This window comes from Cheilinus undulatus, linkage group 7 (genome assembly GCF_018320785.1).
Source record: "Cheilinus undulatus linkage group 7, ASM1832078v1, whole genome shotgun sequence".
In the NCBI taxonomy this organism is placed as follows: Eukaryota; Metazoa; Chordata; class Actinopteri; order Labriformes; family Labridae; genus Cheilinus; species Cheilinus undulatus.
Window position 1 is genome coordinate 20,892,377 of NC_054871.1, and position 20,199 is coordinate 20,912,575.

At 39.5% G+C, this 20,199-nt stretch overlaps 1 protein-coding gene across 1 annotated transcript in view; it reads left to right on the forward strand.

The window, feature by feature from the left end:
• LOC121512676 (adhesion G-protein coupled receptor D2) overlaps positions 1-20,199 on the forward strand; it is a 114,529-nt gene that overhangs the window by 84,008 nt on the left and 10,322 nt on the right. The window contains exon 24 of the mRNA XM_041792068.1: positions 351-433. Coding sequence (XP_041648002.1) covers positions 351-433 — 83 coding nt within the window. The remainder of the gene's footprint in view (positions 1-350; positions 434-20,199) is intronic.

A 20,199-nucleotide genomic window follows, 5' to 3' on the forward strand; every position in this document is an offset into this window, starting at 1 on the left:
TTATGCTTTTTGCTCTAAATGCAGCAATGTTGTTTTTGGGTGCAAACAGCAAATACAACCTTTGCTAAATTCTGCTTTGTTTGGTGCTCGTATCAATATTCATAAAAATATGAAAGAAAATATTAAACATTAAAACAGTTATATATTATGATATAGTATTTGCTTAAAATATGTAAATGATGATAGCTTACATTTAATTAGTGACTGCATCATGACTCTATTTTCCTGCTCAGTGGCGTGCTTCAAGCATGTGTAGTTGTGTGTGGATGTGTGTATTCAGTTGCTTTAAAGGGGAGCTGAGCGCTATGAGACCTAACTGTGCATGCGACTGTGTATATGTCTGTCTTCAGGTCAGCTGTCCATTCCTTCCGGTCCAGAGAGACAAGAAAATCCCTCGAGCCGGACCTCCGAAGGCACTCATCTTCATAGAAAGGTAACTGACCCCTTGCACACAGCGGGGTGTATAAGTCAGTGCTGTGGGTTTTGAGCATTGGGTAAAAGGTCAGTTCAGGGGGTCAACAGCTGCATTTGATCTCTGACCCTAGGACAAAAACAGACTGAAGACAGGGGCTGAGCTGCGACTGTGGCAGGTTGACAAATTCAACAGCAGCAGGCTTATCTAATGTCTTCTGTTGGAGGCATCCAAATAGTTTCTTTAGCTTTAAGTCCTGTTCAGAAAGCACACAAGTGTGAATTATGCCAAATTAATAATGCAGCCTGATTAATTAAAAAAACAACAGACATTTGTACATAATCAAACTTAAAATATAACATAGTATAATATCAATCAAATATAAAATTATCAAATACTACAATGTAAAAAAGGCAGACATGCACTTTTCCCCCCACAACATTGCTACACATCATGAATCAAAATTATATGTGTTTGGCATGAACAGTGTTTCAATCTAAACAGAAAAATCGGTGGTATTGATTAGGGGTGTGACAGGATCTTAGGAGATTGAGACATCACAAGATTTCTCAAAAAGTTAAAATAGTCTTCAAATATCAGTCCATAGACACGGAGAAGCATCTATCATGACAGAAATCTAATGTTTAACTGGAAATCACAGTAGAGGATTACCCCTGACACTTTAAATAGTTTGTTTGGCAAAGAAACTTACTGGTCTGTAATTATTTTGTAACATCCCTGCTTTGGGTTTGATCGTGATCCATGAGTTGATTGAAAATTTATCATCATTGTCATCAGGTGTTAAACAAGTGCACTGCTGTTAAATCCCTGTACAGAGTCTCAGTGAAAAGAATGAAATGTGTTTTTCATAGACTTTCTGTAACTTTGACCCACCTCCACTTTTCCCCATTTTATCTCACCACATCTGTATTTATTATGTAGCTGGTGAATGCATGTGATAAGGCAGACATGTAATTCACAGAAAGATTTCTGTTTTCTGTTTCTAATGTTGATGTCCTTGATAGAGGATAACAAACACCAGTGTAGAAATGATTCAGCCTTTATTATTACAGCCCTTTTCTCATATTTTAAAAGTACTTTCTAATTAAAGATAGTTCAAGTTTATCTAACTATTGTTACTGAAATTGCTGTAGTGGGCACTTAGAAAGAAATTGAGGATGTGATACATCATTGTGATTCATGGTAAAGCTGTTCCATCTGAAGCCCTGTTTATATGCACACACTGAGTCACGGCTAGTGAACACATTCAGTATATAAAGCATTAACATTCATTAGGCCACAGGAGGATTTCTAGTGAAAACATTTTTAGATTAACTTGGGTTGTTTTGCATCTTGTGACTGTTAACAGAACACGACTTTCTTACAGTTATATATTGTATCCAAGTTTTCTTTGAAACAGTCAGCATCTTTCTCATCCGAATATAAAGTCTGATCACAATTTGTGAGCCGAGTGTCTTTGCCACATCCCAAGTGTTAAAATAAAGTTCTTATTTAAACACTTAAATTTGGCTATTTTTTAGCTGTTAATGATATTATTACATACTTAATTTTTTAAAGATATCTCTTTTATATTTAGATATCTTCATCTACTGTTCAAATGCATAATAAAAACAGATAATATTGGTTGTATAAAGCTTTTTTAGGTTTGATCCTTTGGTATTTTCTCAATTTTACAAATAATCCCCTTTTCAAAGTAAACCTCCACTCAGGTCACAGCAGAAGTCCCTTTCTCTCTTGCCCTCTGTCACACACACACATCCTTATACGCTCCCCAATGCTTCACTCACTGCCTCACTGCTGGAAGAAACAGAAGCCTTCAGATTTGAACAGCCTCTCTTCATAGTCTGGTCCCCCTGGTGGCCAGCTTTAGAACTACATCTCACATCAGCCCTTCATCTCTTTCACAGTCTGCTTCAATTAAAGCAACATTTTTAAATAATGTATCCCAAAATGTTTTTTTTTATATGTTTATAGTCAATCAACCTTACAATTAATGATTTTCCTTCACAGACATAAAAAGGAGTTGAGTACATTTTATTATTAACATCTGCTTTTAAGAGATATTGTTTGGCACTAGTGTGTAAACCCTGTTTTGCCTTAGCAAAGCTTAATAGGACAACCCTGCATTTATTATTCATGCAAATAGAGGTCTAGAACCACAATCATGGGCACAAGAGGGTGTATTCAATTTTTAAAGGTTTTATCCTTTTCTCAGAGTGATTTGCACTGATTTTGTGACCAGGGGTGTTGGTTTAATGCCTTTTAAAGTTGCAGATAAATAATCATAATGAGTAAAATGTTGAAAATATAGAAGAATTACTTTATGATGTCATGTTTGAGCCTCTAGTCACTCTAATATTCTCCTTAAAAATTATATATTGAGAAAAGCTAACCAACAGTCTTTTATTTAAGGTACCAATTTAATATTTTTATTCTGTCCAGATATTAGCTATCTTGAGCTTAAAATTAGAAGCAGAATGAGTTAGAATATGTTTTAAAAAATAGGCATTATTCACAACCAAATATCAAAAACCACTGTTTTGTGTCCCTTAACTCTTGATGACAAAGAGAATTGTAAAACTACTAATATTTTTAGAATTATGTTAAACCAAGTGGACAATAAATGCTGGCTTTATCCAAATGACTTCTCAAAGTTCCCCTTTCACATCATTCAACCTTTCACGATTTCCCTGAACTGCTACCATACAAGAATATCCAACTGTCCTACCTTGATGTGATAGAAGCTGACTTTGCTCTCCACCCAGCTTTGTTTTTCTTCGCAGCCGTTGGGTGGTCCGTGTCTCTCGCTCCCTCTATCTCTCTCTCTCTCTCCCTCTCTCAGTCACTGTGAAGTTCACAGCGTCTGTTTCTCTTTGAGTGCTATGAAACCCAGGCACGGTCCGAAATTTAATACCAGAGTATACACAATTAAGTTCACACCAGAGGTTACTGGGTGGAAGTGTGGCCTCACTCTAAAAACGTACGCGAGTCAGTCAGAGGATTGGAGGGTGTGAGTGTTCGTGTGTGGCTGGTTAGTTGGTCAAGGTTAACTAAATGATGTGAGGTGGTGATGTGTGTCTGCTCGGGAAGGGAATCTGGTTTTAAAAATTTTATATATTCTGAGACTCTGTATTGGTGGGCTGTGCTGGCCAAATTAAGGCCCTAAGCAGACTCTGGTATGAGGCCCCCCTACACTGCATGAAGCCCTCCACAATGACTATTTAACTGATCATGTATGGCACCAATCTAAGAAAAACAGATATCTTGAGGGTTAATTTACTAATGGGCAATGCCCAGGTAAAGTTTATGTTTGGTCAACACTGTATGCATTACCCTGATCACATTTATATTATTTTTTCATTCATTTAACCTTCATTTAGCCAGGTTAGTCCTATTCAAGATTTTTTACTAAGGATTTAGAATTATTCAGTGACCAAGATTTGAAGTTTAAAACCAGTCTCCAGGTTATTCCAAGAAAAACGTGCAGAAAACCTAAAAACTTTCTACCTTTGTTCAAACTCTGAGAACAACAAACTGCACAAAGTCAAATCCAGGTTTTGTAATCCGTCCTTTAAGCTTAATAGAGAGGAAAGATAGTCCTAAATTTTGCCCAGAATGCCTTACAAATGAACACGTCCAAGACGACGTGCACTCAAAGAAGTTCAGCTTACTTTAGAATATAAATTACAATGGTGTAAGAAATCCACAGCTTGTGATAAATCCCAGAGCTCCATGATAGACACTGTCCACACAGAAATGAAATTATTCCACATAAACCAAAAACTACCAGGGTCAAAATTAATACCCCCGTGGTGCTAATAGTCAGTGATGTCTCTTTATTGCTGGATAACAGCTTGCAGTCATTTGTTGTAGTTTTCAGCAAGCCTCAGACACGTCTTCTGAGGAATCCCAGCCCTCTCTTCTTTGGCAAATCTCTCAAGCTCCTCCAGATTTGATGGCCTTCTGGCATGGACCTTAGTCTTCAGTTCACCCAAAAGACTCTTAATGGGATTTAAGTCTGGGTTTTGTGCAGGCCACTAAATAACGCTCACTTTGGTCTTCTGAAGGTAGTACTTCACCAGGAGTGACGTATGTTTTGGGTCCTTGTGTTGGAAGAAAGAGCAACAACCCAGACTTAGTCTTGTTGCTGACTGCTTCAGGTTTTCTTTCAAGATCTCCACATATCATTCTTTCTTCATGGTTCCTTTCACCTTGACAGGGTTTCCAGTTCCAGATGCACTGAAGCATCCCCACAGCATAATCCTCCCACCACCATGTCTCGCTGTGGGAAAGGTGTTCTTTGGGTGATACGCCTCTCTCTTCTTTCTCCAAACATCACCAACGTATCTACAGCTAAAGAGCTCTAGTTTAGTTTTATCTGACCAAATCACACACTTCCAGTATTCATAATCCTTCTCCAGGTTGTCCTTAGCATACTTCAGTCTGGCTTGAAGGGTTCTCTTCTGCAAAAGGGGGAGTTTTGGTCTGCAACCTCGCAGTCCATTCCTGTGCAGGGCTCTAGTGATAGTCTTCTTTGAGACTACAGTTCCTGGCTTGGCTAACTCATTCACTAGTGTCTTGGCAGTTGTTCTGGGGTCTTAAAACACATCTCTCACTAGTTTTCTTTCCAGGGTCTTTGAAATCGTTCTCTTCCTACCTCTGCCAGGCTTGGTCTGGACTGTGTGGCTCTCATTGAATGTCTTGAATGTACTTCTCACTCCACTTCTTCACGCTTGGAAACGCTGTGATAACTTTGTATAGCCTTCTCCTTCTTTGTGAGCATCAGCAAATCTTTTTCTCAAGCCTAAACTGATCTCCACTGACAGCTCAAACCCCTTCTGAGGCTTTTATTCTGTGTGTGAACTGGTAAACCACCTTTGGTTTTAACTTGATTTTACAAGCTCTGAGCATCGCAAAGTTAAGGAACATCATTGACTGACAGTGGTTTTGCTATCGCTCAGGCCAGGTCAGTTCTAAAGGGGGATAATAATTTTGACCCTGGAAGTTTTTGGTTTTAGTGAAATACTTGTGTTTCTGTGGGCAAAGTTAAATAATGTAAGCATCCATAATAAAACTAGGATGTTTGGAACAGCTGTGTTAAAAACTCTCCTCTCTGTTTAACAGCACTTGTGAAATACTTGAGGAAAAACTGAAATTTTCATAGGAGGGCTTTTAAGTTAGTCCTCGTGTATTTCCTTGCTGAAGTTTGTTCATAAAAACCTTGGATAATTTGTGTTTTGAAAGTCTGGGATGATCTTTAAGATGAAGAAGCTGAAAACCCTTTAGAAGCAGGTTAAAACTGACATTGTAAAGCAAAAGAAAGTGAGGAATTACTTTTCTAATTGTATTTCTATTTCTATTCTTTTTCCAATCTTCATTGGAAACAGATTTTTTTTTTAATTCAACCTAAGTCAGTGAATCACTATGGGCACTTATTGTTTGTCACACAAAACACTATTCCTGGTTTTGCCCTTCTGAACTCACCCCAGCTGACCCTCCCAGCCTGTCGAGTGTTTCAGTGTTGGATCAGTTCGCCATACCTCCCTCTGTGTACCTTTCACACGCGATGGGGAGCCTCATGACAGGCCAGCTGGAACCTTCACTCCACCCCCCCGACACAAATCCTCCACAGAGACCCTACTGGCCGGCCAGTCTGTCAGTCATACAATGGGAGGGTTATGAACATGTGTGAGTGCGAGTGTTGTTGAGGCTTCCTGTTTTGGCTGTGTGCTTCAGTCCTTCCTGGCAGGATGACTGCTTGTGTCATTTCTGTCAGCTATGGGACCAGCAAGACAAACTGAATATACACTAAACTGATATGTGGATTTTGCAGCTGATATCTTTAATCATTTTTCATGTCAAAACCCATTATCTTATCGTGTTTAATCCAGTGTGGAAATTTGTTGGCAGTTTAGGATGAAATAGTGACTCAAAAGCTGTCCTTAGAAATCCAAACCTCTGAAGGTTCAAAGAAAAGAAAAAGAAAAAAACGTGTTATTTCTCAACCGACTACTTAATGGGACCATTTTTCCCAAAGAAACAATAAACAGACAATAGAAACTAGCTAATGTACAAGTTATTATATTAACCTACAGTGGTCTGGCATACATACCATAAAACTGAAAAAAAAAAGACCATCCCACCTGAGGCCTAAATAAACATCAAGACCTAAAAAATGAAGAACTCCAACACCTGTTCAAGAAAGGCAGAACAATGTTAGTGTATGTACAAGTGTGAGGTTAAAAAGCAGCTGGAGAGAGCAGATGCCCGTTTACTGAGGTTACAGTCCTCGACACACTGGAAGAAGGCTCAGTTTGCCATCCTGGTGCATGTTTGGTGCAAGTCGCTCCACATTTTCTGTCTTTTTTCAGCTTTGGGCAAAAAGAACAAAAAGAGCAGTTAGTGATTCATGTGTGCATATGCTTATCCACACAACATGAGCGTTTTTTTCAGAGTTAACTGCATGATGGTGTGGATAAAGACTAAAGCTGTTTAAACCTCAGCGAGTGGCAGGAGGGACAGGGGAGATTCTGCTGCTTGTGCTGACATTGCAGGTGGAAATAAACCATGAGATTATAGAAAGAAATCTTGTTTTTTTTTCGTCTTTTACGAATTACCTTCTTGTCCACAGACAGCTCAGTGGACAAGTCAAAAGTCATCTGAGCCTTGTGCTGACAATATTTACTTTTCTACTGTCCCCTTAGTCTTTTAAGACCCATAACCAGCTCCTTTTTTCTGTTGTAAATTTCATATTAAAGGGGCTCTATGTAAGATTTTTGCTTTAAAATTTCCCACTTTTGAGTATATAATGGTGCGCACTTTATCCCGATGTGAAGAATGAGGCTCTTTATGTCTTCCTTGTTTGCCTGTATAAGCATGTGGAGTCATTTCTCTGTGAAGGATTCGAGCCGAATTTTCTGCGAAATCTCAACGGAAGTGACGTCGGGTACTACGTAATGCGCGCACCCCCTTGCTCTGTTTATACCTGACAACGGCGTGTTGAATGGAGAAGAGAGAGAGAGAAACGGAATGGAGGAAGCTGCTTCTGCGAGTAAACGACCAGCTAGCTCAGCCCAAACAGCCATGAAAACTCAGCGAAAACATAAAAAAACTAAGATAGTTTTATCTGCTGAAGCCCGTCAAGCTAAAAGAGAGTGTGACCGACGCAGGAGGAAATCAAGGGTAAATATTGGTGGAGCATTTGAGAAATGGAGGGAGCTTCACTCAGCGCTTGGGATAAATACCAATCCAGAGATGGCCTCTTTCTGTTGAAAAGGTAAGGCATCACTCCGGACCATTAAATACAATGTAGTGCTTTATGTTCTATAAAACATATGCTATATCACGTTAGCTTGCTTACGAAGATGCTATCCAAACAACAAGAACGTCACGTTGCTCATTTAGTGTTTTCCGGATAATATTGCATCTTTTCCTTGCTTCCTGGCACTGGACTCAACTTACTGAGTTTATGTTTTAATACTTAGTAAAATATCTTCAAAACATAATTTCAGCCAACTGATATCCTCGATTGAGGCACCATTATCAGAGCTAAGCAATGTTAGCCCTGTTGCTTCTGCTTAACAACTCAACTTCACTTACCTCCTCTGTATACATGATGCAGGTAAATCACCTTGGTCTGCGTGTGTATCAGCTGATAATCCGGTGGCTCATTCATGAGCAAGGAGCACACCATCATGGACGCGCAACACAATATTTTTGTAGTTTGCCTAATGGCCGGCGGTGTCGCTAACACTGGCATTTTTCTAAATCTTGCATAGAGCCCCTTTAAACTCTTTGATCCACCTAAAAAAGCATCAGAAAACAGGAAGTCAATAATCCTTAATTTAAGGAAGTAGAAAAATCCAAAGCCACACAACAATTCAGAATGAAAAATAGTGGAATTTTAAAATGGAATAAAAAGGGTGCAATTCACGAAAGAATTTCTGGGATTCATTGCAATAAAAAATTGTAACCTTTTGAAAGCCCTGGCGAAAGTGCCACATTTGGCCTTCCAAAGAAAGATGAATTTCTCCAAGGAAGAGTCTCTCACTCAAATGGGTACTTTATACAAAGATTAATCTAGCTTGATCTTTAAGAAGATCTGGCTGTTTTTTTTTTATCAGTGTGTAATTACACATCTTACACATACTAATATATATTAACATATGCTTCTATAAATGTTTTAACCACACAAACACATAAAAACACACTCACACAGGCTTTTTCGTGAGAAGTGGTGATGTCTTGGGGGAAACAGCAGTCATGTTCCATTAATCCAAAGCAACCAGTGGTGATTGATCAATTAGCCCCGCTTTAAGCTTGGGCTCAGGCTGATCAATAGCACTGATCATCAGCCAACGGTTTTTCATTAAGACCTGCTGCTCTGCATGAGTAGACTCCATTAGCATAGGCCAAATGGGCTGTGAGGAATGCAAATACTGGAGCGAAAACACACACACACACTAACTCACTCACACATAGATTTGTCCTGCATCTAGTGAGCAACGTTTGAGTCATTATAAGAGTGCTGGAGATCACACACACTTGTGCTCACTTTTAAGCCACAGTCATTTGCCTAATAAATATTATAAATCTGTCTCATGTGCAGAGAGCTGTTTTTATCTTTGGACAGCATTAGACTGCAAAGTCAAAAGTTAATCAGTCTCATTTACACTGTCACCAGGCACTGTAGGTGTAAAAATATGGGAAAAGAAAGGAAAACAACTCTCCCACATCATAGTAAACTAACAACATAGCATGTCTTGGTGGGATATTTTTTGAGATTCTGTGGGTTATGTGTTTAATTTTTTCCATCTTTTTCATTAACCAAAGTAACTGTGTTTGAATGTGTAAATGCAGAGTTGTGGAGCTATTCTGTTGATTTCAAATGTTAAAAATGTAGTGGTAAGATCGTTAGCCTTGTTTAATGAGAAATTAAAAGTCAGTCAGTAAGGCTCTTGTAAATGAGTCTTTCCTTTGACTGTTATGTAACAATAAGCTCTCAGAAGTGTAACTACTACTCAAAGATACATTGGATAAATTGTTAAGTCTTCTTATTTGTTAAAGCAAAAATGGCTGGAAAACATTGTCATAAGTTAAAAATATTTCAGTCAAATTGCGTCTTAAATAGTCTTTACAGTCCCATGATGAGCATGTCTGGTAGTTTTTCTCTCTCATTCATTAGCTGAACAACCGCGGATGTTACTGCACCACAATATTTTTGATCCACAACCCAGTCCCACCCTCGGGATCATCTGTAGCTTAAAATACACAAACAACTGGCCAGCCATCACTGACAGACTCACCTTTCTCACCCTTTCCGAGCCCTCAGTGGGACAGAAAGCCATTGTTTGACTCAAACAATCCTCATTGAATTAAATGAAAGGCTGCATGCCTTGCACAGTGAGTCGATGCATACGGCTGTCATGGGTCCTATCGTTAATGTGCCATCACTGCACCTCACATCCTCGGCAGACACAGGCGGACGCTGAGCTGATTTCCTCCATCTGTAGGTGAGTGTGTGTGCAAGCATGCCTCTGTGTGTGCGTGAGAGCTGCTGACGCTGTAGGACAAATGTAAGAGAAGAGGTTAGAGGGTTGATCATGTTTGTGTTTGTGAGAGAAAAAGATGGTTTTAAATCACTCAACATAAAAAAGATCTGTTACCATTCATACACCCACACACAAAATTGTGTGGCTGGCTAATGTCTTTAGATTAGTCTTTTATCACAGAATTGTATTGCAACAGAATTATTGTATGGATTTTATATTGCCTTTCTTTTTTTATTTGTTTTAAAGTTCTTGACCATTTCAGTACTACGTTAAGCTTCTTACTGTCATTATATTTCCATGTTTAATATCACATCAAAATCACAAAAAACAAATCTGTTATTGCTTAAAAATTGCCTGAAATAATGTCTATCAACAAAAAGTCAATAGTTGTAAGCACATTATTGTAAAAGTAAATATCAGTTAATGTATTTACATACCTACAGTGCCTATAAAAAGTATTCAGCCCCCGGATGTTTTACCCTTTAGTAGATTCTATAAATCAGTCATGGTCAATATGATTTGGCTTTTTTGACAAAAACAAAATTTAAAGACTAAGTGAAAACTTAACCTGACATGCCAGATAGATGTGTGAAACACATCCATCTGGGAAACCTTGATATACAGCGTTTGGGAAAGGGCAGAGCCTTTGAAAAAGAACCGGGGGGATGATTGGATGAATGTTCTGTCTGTCACATCTTTACGGGCCAATCAGAGCAACAAAACACATGACATTGTCGCTGCTACTGAGGTGCCCGTGCGCAGCTACCAAGGAATAAACTCCATATAGAACTGCATAACATGAACCATGGTGACTGTAGACATGTCAGTACACGATTTTGTTGTTTTTGAAAAGAAAACAACTCACTGCTGTTCTTTGTTCTTCTTTTGACAAAGAAACGTCATCAAGTTCTGATGAAACTGGCGCTTTAGCAGCATCCACGCTAAGCTCTTCCACCATAACGCTTATGTCTTGCTTACGTCACAACTCCACTGCGCCTGAAAGTACTGCCCCTTGTCACTGATTGGTCCTGTCACTTTCTAACCGGGTTGAAACGGTTCAGACGGGAGCTTTGCAAGATGGATTCGCCAGTGAGAAACATCTGCTTTGCAAGGTTAGTGAAAACTAGGGTTGGCAATCGAAAATTATATTAAATCTAGGGCTGTCAATAGATTCAAATTTTTAATTGCAATTAATCTCACAAGTCTCATCTAAAACCATATTTTTCTTCCCCTGGGAGCAGGGGGTAAACAGACCTTTAGGAGATGTGATTGGACCAGTCAACAGTCAATATAAAGGCTCAGCGCAGCTGTAGTGCCAGTTCATAGCAGATATAAATAAATGAATAAATCATACAGGCCCAAAAGTGCGTCAGCACACCGGGAAATGCCTGGTATGCCAGATAGCGAGTCCATCCCTGCTAGCAGTGTTGTCTGAGTGTCTCCGTAGTAAACAAACCCAGCATGGAGGGGGCGGCTCTCTGCATTAGCGGTGTGCTCGGCTAGCGAATGGTACGGGCTATTTAAGACTCTATGAACTCCTTGTAACTCAGTTCATGTCGACAGTAGGAGAAAATAACTTCAGTCTTATCTGACATGATCTGAAAGCTGAACCTGTCATTCAAAAATCTCTGTCCTGTATCCATTTCTGCTCGCTTGTACCACAACACGATGGCGACACTTCCTGAGCTGACAAACTACGGGATGGGTCAAGGGTCACACAGAACGCGCATGCCTTAATCATGCGACAAAAAAATTAGCGGCATTAAAAGTAATTTGAGTTAACGCGATATTAATGCGTTAACTTTGACAGCCCTAATTAAATCACAATATGGCCTGCTGCAATTTTCAAATCGCAGAAGTTACAATTTTTACTTAATGTGAAATTTGTGTCAAAATACTTGTTTGAAACTTTTTTGCAGCAAAGATGTTATGCATTACATATTATGCAGTCATTCCAGTACCATTTTATTTAGTCTACAAAAAAATCACACTTTCTTCATTTTTGTACATTTTTCTGATTAAGTATTCACCTCCTTTAAAATCACTGACTGAATTCAACAGAGGTTCAGTCAGTTGGTGCTAGAAATCAGTTAGTGAAATGGGGATCACTTGAGTGCACTGAATATCACTTTTCTCGACTACCATTACGCTATGAAGGCAAAAGAACATGCCAAGCATCTCAGAAAATAGGTTAATCAAAAGTTTAAGTCAGGAGATGGATACAAACAGATTTCCAAGGCACTGAACATTCCCCAGGGTTCAGTTAAATCCCTCATCGAAAAATGGAACGGATACAGCCCATGTATAAATCTGCCTAGATCAGGCTATCTTATAAGCTGAGTGACTGTGCAAGAATGAGACTAGTGAGAGAGGCCACTAAGACACCTACAGTCATGGACAAAAGTATAGGAATGAAAACCAAGCGATCGGCACTCGTGATAAAGTTTTACACTTTTATTAAAAAGAAAAAAAGAGCAGCAGCAAACAAAACGGATGCGTTTCAGCCCGAGGCTTCGCTTGGTTTTCGTTTATTAGTGTTTTTGAGTTGGCATCGATACTCTTCACTCTGTTGAGTTGAGCTCGTCTTCCCCTACAAAAGTATTGGAGCCCCTGGAATTTTTCCAGAAAATACATCTTTTTCCCAGAAATGGTTGCAATTACAAATGTTTCTGGATTTTGGACCACTCTTCTTTTGCAAACTGCTCCAGGTCTCTCAGATTTGAAGGGTGCCTTCTTGCAACAGCAGTTTTTTTAGATCTCTCCGTAGGTGCTGCTGGAACACCCATAATCTCTGACGCAGACCCAGCTTTCTGACACTAGGCCCTACATTGCAGCCCAAAATCTTTTGATAGTCTCCAGATTTCATTATTCCTTGCACACAGTCAAGGCACCCAGTGCCAGAGGCAGCAAAACAACCCCAAAAGATCTTTGAACCTCGACTATGTTTGACTGTAGGTACTGTGTTCTTTTCTTTGTAGGCCTCATTCTGTTTTCTGTCAACAGTAGAATGACGTGCTTTTCCAAAAGCTCTACCTTAGTCTCATCTGTCCACAAAGAAAAAAAAGAAGAAAAAGAAAGAAGATTAGCCACAGTTCCATGGGTTATAAACTTCTTGATCATATTACGCACAGTGGACAAGGGAATGTCAAGATCTCCAGAGATGGTCTTGTAACCTTGAGATTGTTCATCCACTGTTCAAAGCCACTGTTGAGGAAAACTTATATTAAATCTCATCTGTTCTGGAGGACAATTGTTTTCAGTCTGCAAGAGAACTACAGTTTGGGAGAGCATTTATTTTCAAGCAAGACGATGATCTGAAGCATACAGTAAAAGCTACACAGAAATGGTTTAAAGACAACAAGGTGAATGTTCTAGAGTGGCCAAGTGAAAGCCCAGACCTCAATCAATAGAGAATTTGGGCCTGGGCTTGAAAAGTGCTGTTCACAACCAATCACCATGCAACCTGACAGAGCTTGAGCAGTTTTTTCCATAGAAGAATGGAGTAAAATTGCAGTGTCCAGATGTGCAAGCCTGTTTGAGACTTATTCACTCAGACTCAGTGCTGTGATTTCAGCCAAAAGTATGTTTCATCTACTAAATACTAACATGAAGGGGTGAATATTTATGAAGTCACTTATTTATATTACACATTTTTAATTTAACTGACAATACTTTGTTGAGATCTAATTTCACTTTGACATTAAAGACGCTTTTTTGTCTTTTTTTGTCAAGAAAAACCAAATTTATTTGTTTATAATTTATGGATACAGCTTAATTGACTCACAGTTGTAACTTTATTTTTTTCTATGTATTTTCCTCTGTGAGGCCTCCTGTTACCACTGTCGAAAACAATAAGAAAATGCCAGATTTACCATTTGAATACTCTTAAACAGAAAGAATTGAGAATGCAGAAAAATAACAATAGTACTAGAAAACAACTGATGTCTGATATGAGGTTATTGTAGCCACATACACTACGTGAAGCCTAAAATGTTAAAATGAAAAAATCATGTGTGCCTGTATCCCTCTGTGTATTAGCAGAAAGGAAGGGAGTTGGTCGCAGAGATACTGAGGCAGACAGGAAGAGATCATCCCGGTGTAACCATGGCTAAGGTTGAAACCCCTGCCTCCAAAGCCCAAACATAGTACACATGCAGGTTATTGCTCAGACGTTGACATTTGGATGCCAGTGCACACGCAATTTGCATCATGAAATTTTTATCTTCTTCCTGTTGGCCTTTTACCACTCATCTTTTTACTACTTCAGTACTGAATGGCGTCATTTGGACATATTCAACTGTAAACTGTAAGCATTAGATAAATGTTTCAAATGTAAAAGCTAACACATGTCCTCACCTCTTGCTTGGATGTATGCATTAACATTTCCACACACACAATTTTTGAATATATGCTCTTATGTCCAGAGCTTGATGGGTTTTTGTAGAGATTACATGGCAGCAGAATGATGTTTCCGTCAGCTATTGGTGGGTGGGGGTGGTTTGGTGGGTTGGATGGATGGACGGATGACACCCGTATCCATCCCCGCTGGGGAGAGGAAGTCCCTATCAGAACACAACAGGAAAGAGACAGAGCAAAAACAAGCGCTTGTCTTTTTGGACATTAAATCACTTCCTGTAGGGCTCTGGTCTGCTTCCCCACCATTCTTAGCCTCTACCTCTCCTCCCAGTTCATCCACCCAGTCAGCAGGAAGAGAAATTGATCAAGTCTTTTCATCTGTCTGCGCAAAAAGTGCTCTGGTTCCTGTGGGTTTGTCTTTTAGATATTGCAGTGAAAAGTCAAATACCTCATCAATAACTAAGAGAGGAGGCTTGAGACCACACTTAGCAACTGTCTTTCTTCTTTTTTTTTCCTTTAACAAAAATATTTTTTGCTTTAAAGGCAGAATCTGTCACCTCTTGCACAAAACATACATATGTAATGTGCAGCTCACCAATCTGATTTACTGCAGTGACTTGCGATGTGATGAGTACCGTAGGCTGCAAGTGCCATATAAATCCCTGCCCCATGACAGATCACAAGCCCCGAGTCTGGACCTGCAGCTTTGATCTGCATCCAAGAACACAAACAAAGAGACAAAAAGGTTTATCTGTTGCTGGTGCAGGAAAACACCCTTTTTATTGGTGACAGGAAAAGACAATGACCACAGGTTCTTTTGAAAACACAAAAACAGGCCTCACTCTTCCTGGCTTGTCGTTTTTTTTGATGTGATGCTGAACACTTTGATATCAGGCATTTTCAATGAATTTTAAACACACATTTAAAATACTGCACTCCTACAATTGTGTCCTCATCCAGGGCATAGCTGTAAAATATATGACTTCCTTCCTGTAGACAATTTCCTGTTTGTGTCTGAAGTCAGGTCATTAGAGGGGGATAGTGGTCGCTGCCTCATCCACAGTCATCCTTCCCCAGAGGCGACCCCAGCTCTGATGATGCAGGATGCTAAAGAGCCCAGTTTTGTCCTTTTACAAAAAACCTCTTCACCCCATCATCAGTGTTTTCACTTTTTCATTACTAATTGACAGAAGCGCAAAGTTTATCTTCTGTTCTCCTTCTCAGTGCACAGAAAGAGACCATAACGAGTGAAAGAATTTGGGTTGTTCATTCTTTCAGCTTATCCATATTTGCAGTTGGATTAATTATCGCCTCCCAGTTTTCACGGCCAATCATACAGTGCCATGAAAAAATATTTGCCCCCTTTCTGATTCCTGATTTTTTTGCATATTTATCACACTGAAATTTTTTAGATCATGAAACCAATTTTAATATCTCACAAAGACAATCCAAGTAAATACAAAATGCAGTTTCAAAATGATGATTTTATTTAATAAGGGGAAAAAAAGTCCAAACCTATCTGGCCCTATCTGAAAAAGTAATTGCCCCCCCTTGTTAAATTATGAGTCAACTGTGATTAACCACAGTTTTTGGAAAGCTGAGTTCAATTTCCCCGGACACACCCAGGCCTGATCACTGCCAGATTTGTTGAATCAAGAAATCACTTAAATAGAAACTTTCAGACAAAGTGAAGTAGGCTACAACATCTCAAAAAGAAACGCATCATGCCGTGATCCAAAGAAATTCAAGAACAAATGAGAAACAAAGTGATTGAAATCTATCAGTCTGGAAACTGTTACAAAGCCATTTCCAAGGCTTTGGGACTCCAGTGAACCACAGTCGGAGCCATTATCCACAAATGGAGAAAACTGGAAACAGTGGTGAACCTTCCCAGGAGTGGTTGGCTAACCAAAATGACTCCAAGAGCGCAACAATGACTCCATGAAATGGAAGCTGAACTTTTTGGAAGGTGTGCGTCCCGTTACATCCAGTATAAAAATAACACAGAATTTCATAAAAAGAACATCATGCCAACAGCCAAACATGGTGGTTGCAGTGTGATGGTCTGAGGCTGCTTTGCTGCTTCAGGACCTGGACGACTTGCTGTGATTTATGAAACAATGAATTCTGCTGTCTACTAGAAAATACTGAAGGCCAACGTTTGGCCATCAGTTCATGCCCTCAAGCTCAAGCGCTCTTGGGTTATGCAGCCGGACAACGACCCGAAATACAACAGCAAGTCCACCTCTGAATGGCTCAAGAAAAACAAAATTAAGGTTTTGGAAAGGCCAAGTCAAAGTCCTGACTTAGATCCAATTGAGATGCTGTGGTGTGACCTCAAAAATCCTTCAATATGGCTGAATTAAAACTATTCTTCGAAGAGGAAAATTCCTCCACAGCGATGTAAAAGACTCATCACCAATTATTGCAAACGCTTGATTTCAGTTATTGCTGCCAAGAGTGGCACAACCAGTTATTAGCTTCAGGGGTCAATTACTTTTTCCACACAGGGCCAGATAGGTTTGTTTTTTTTCCCATAATAAATAAAATCATAATTTAGAAACTGCGTTTTGTATTCACTTGGGTTGTCTGTGTGAGATATTAAAATTGGTTTGATGATCTGAAACATTTAAGTGTGATAAATATGCAAAAAATCAGGAATCAAAAGGGGGCAAATATTTTTTCATGGCACTGTAGCTCTTTCTCTTAACGCAATGGTGTATTTAAATATGACGTACTTCCCACTAATCCCAGCTTGCATTAATGCTGCTGCTGCTGACAAAGGTTAACGTCCTCCACCCCAGCATCCTCTTTTATGGAATAAGGCTTATTGCACCCTCATGTTCAGATTCATGCTACTATGGATTAATTGCTCTTGAACTAATTTTATTGTATTTAATATGAATTGCTATAATTGTATCTATCCATATAGGGGTTTGTAGCCATGCACTCCCTGGAAAGACAAAGCATGCTGCTTGACTAACCCAGGAAGCATCTTTTGAGCAGAGCCTTCTCTGCCAAGTAAAATTGTATATCTTGTATGCAATAAAATGGTTAAATGTATGATGGGAGTGTCCTGACTGAATGTCCATTATCTATAAAACTCAAAAGAATGACACGTGACCTTTTGTCTCTACTCCCTGGAAAGCTTAAAAAATCCCCAGTGTTTCTGCACTCATATCAATCTTCCTGCAGTGTTTGTTTCATTTTCTGCTGATTTGCCTAACACAGACTGAGACTACTGCACTGAATGTTTAATTTAAGAGCTCGTGTTCCCCTCTGTATGATCTGTGGTAGTGGTGTTAGCATAGACTATCTTTAAGAGGGGGGTCCAGTGCTGGGTCTGGGAGAACTGGGTGGAGCTCATGGAGACTGCCAGGTCTGCGGGCGCAGTCATTAAGATGACTTCTCGGTTTGGAGATGAGAAGGCATGCTCCCCTATCCGTGTTCATTGAAGATGCTCCCCTGCCTGCTTGGAGCATCCATTATTTATGAGTTTTTACAAATTTCAGCTGACATTTTTATCAGTTGTGGATGTCTGTGTCTGATTTGGCTACACTGGGTGTGTCTGTCCTCCCTCCAACAAGATGAACATATTGATCCAGTACCACTTGTTTTTAATAGTGATTTTAATTTTGAGTGTAGGTTTTCTTTCACATGTGCTTACTGTTCTTGCTTCTTCGAACACCAATTTTAAGTGGAAAAAGAAAGCAGTAACAGGTGGTGGGACAAAGAAAAGGCTGTTAATCAATCAAGCCAATTTTTAGGACTTCAGATTTGGGTGTTTTTAAAGTACAGCAGCTTGTCTCATCCCCAAACCTGTTACAAAATTAGACCCTTGTCTGTGCTTTAAGTTCTTCTACTCAATGTCAGTAAATTAAATGTTTTTTTTTCTTCTCTGATGCTGACTCACTCACAGATAAGCATTGATAAGGTAAGTTTAATTTAACACTTAGAAAAGCAAAACAATGCATGGTGCTGAAATGCAAGAATGAACACCATTAAAATGATAAATTAATGTGTGTATGTTTCTATGTTTGTGTGTGTTTGTGCACATGAATGCCTAGCCCATGTCTATCAAGATCCCTCCCTCCTTCATACCACCCTGACCTCGTTTGTCTGTGGCTCAGCCAGTATTGATCCGACTGCTGCCCTGTGCTTTAGTGTTCAGCCTCAGGCTTCACACAGCCTCACCCCATCTTACATCACTCACTTCACATTAGACTCTGAGTTTGATATGCTCTGTTAGGAGCCGGTACACTCCCAAAGAGAGAGCTTGTCAGTTAACAGGAACTCCACCCATAGAGAGTCCACTTGTCAGTTTTAAACAACTTTTCTTCATTTAATATTTTGCAGTTTTTTTAAAGCTGTTATTGAAGAAGAATCTTGATTAGACAGACAAATTCATATTCTTTGTATTCTCTGTCTATGTATATTTTTTAATCATCACAAACTGGCACCACAGCTTTGTCAGATCTAGCCCTACAATCCCAGCACGCTGGTTGATAGCCTTTAACTATGAGGATCTCCAAAGCCGTGCCACGGCTCCAAACAGATGCTGAGGGCAGATCCTCCCTGGGGCCCACAGTCTTCATATTCATGGCAGTGTTTGAGTCTGTGATTCTCATTTATAAGAGCCTCTGTAACAGTGTTAGTGCCGCTTCTGGCAAAGCCTCTTTAGTGTCCTCAGTAGCTAACAGAAACTGCTGCTGTCCCACAGGAGGGACGACAGACTAAATAATCAGTTTCCCATCACAGTGACAATCTGTGAGCAGCTGTTTGTATCTGAAGGCCTGCCAGCGATTGTCCGCAGCTCCCTGAAACAGAGACGGAAAGAAAAAGAGCATAGAGGGGAAAGGATGAAAGGAAAGTTTCTTTCTGCTTGATTCCGTTGTGTTAAGGATTTTGATTTGATCTCACCAACAGACCATGAATATGAAGAACCACGTGCACATTACTTTGATTCATCTGTGGACACAGGCATGTGCACATCAGCAAAACACACAAACACATTGAATTAAAGCTGAATTTTTAGTTTTTGCTATAGAAATGGAGGCAGCACTGTCAAGGATAGATAGTATTTGTTTTAAAAATATGTATATATTTTATGTTTGGCTTCATTTATGAAGCACTGTGCATTAAGACACAAAGCGTGTTTACAGCTTATTGCCGTAAACAAGCACTGCTGTTAAGCGAAGGAAAGATAGTTCAATGACAACTCCTACATAAAGGATGGTATGTAAAAAATGTGTTTTCAAAATGCGATACATCGCGTCTAAGGCGTCTGGTTAACATTGCACATGGCCTTGAACGGAAAGCATTTAATAAAAGCAGCGCAGGGCAGCACATTTTGACACCTAGTACACCTCTTACAAAAGGCATCATCAAATTTGTGTAGTTGTTTTCTCACTCAAATTTGTTCCTGTTGAAAAGTAGCAGCATATTTCCAGCATATATAGCTCATGTTTTTCATATGAAATTTGTGTGTGTGTTTGTGAATGATGGTTGTCCTTTTTCTGTTGGTTCCTCGGCTCTTTGGCTGTTGGTCAGAGCTGAAGCCTTGTCACTATCAGCTGCTTAAGCTAATATTGGAATGACCAGTCTATTATCATAATATATGGTTTTTACTGCTAACTAGCCATATGAATGTGAATAAGATTAGGATGGATGCATAGCCAGGGTAGCCATAAATTTATCTTACTCATTCGTTGCTGCTTTGTGTATTTATCTTCCATCTCTCTTTGTGTGCATCTCCCTCCATGGCTGGCCACACACTAGAAGTTTTTCAAATCTTAAATCATTTTAATAGTGTTGAGACCAGGGGCAATTCTAGGATCAGAGGTTTAGGGGTGCTGAGCT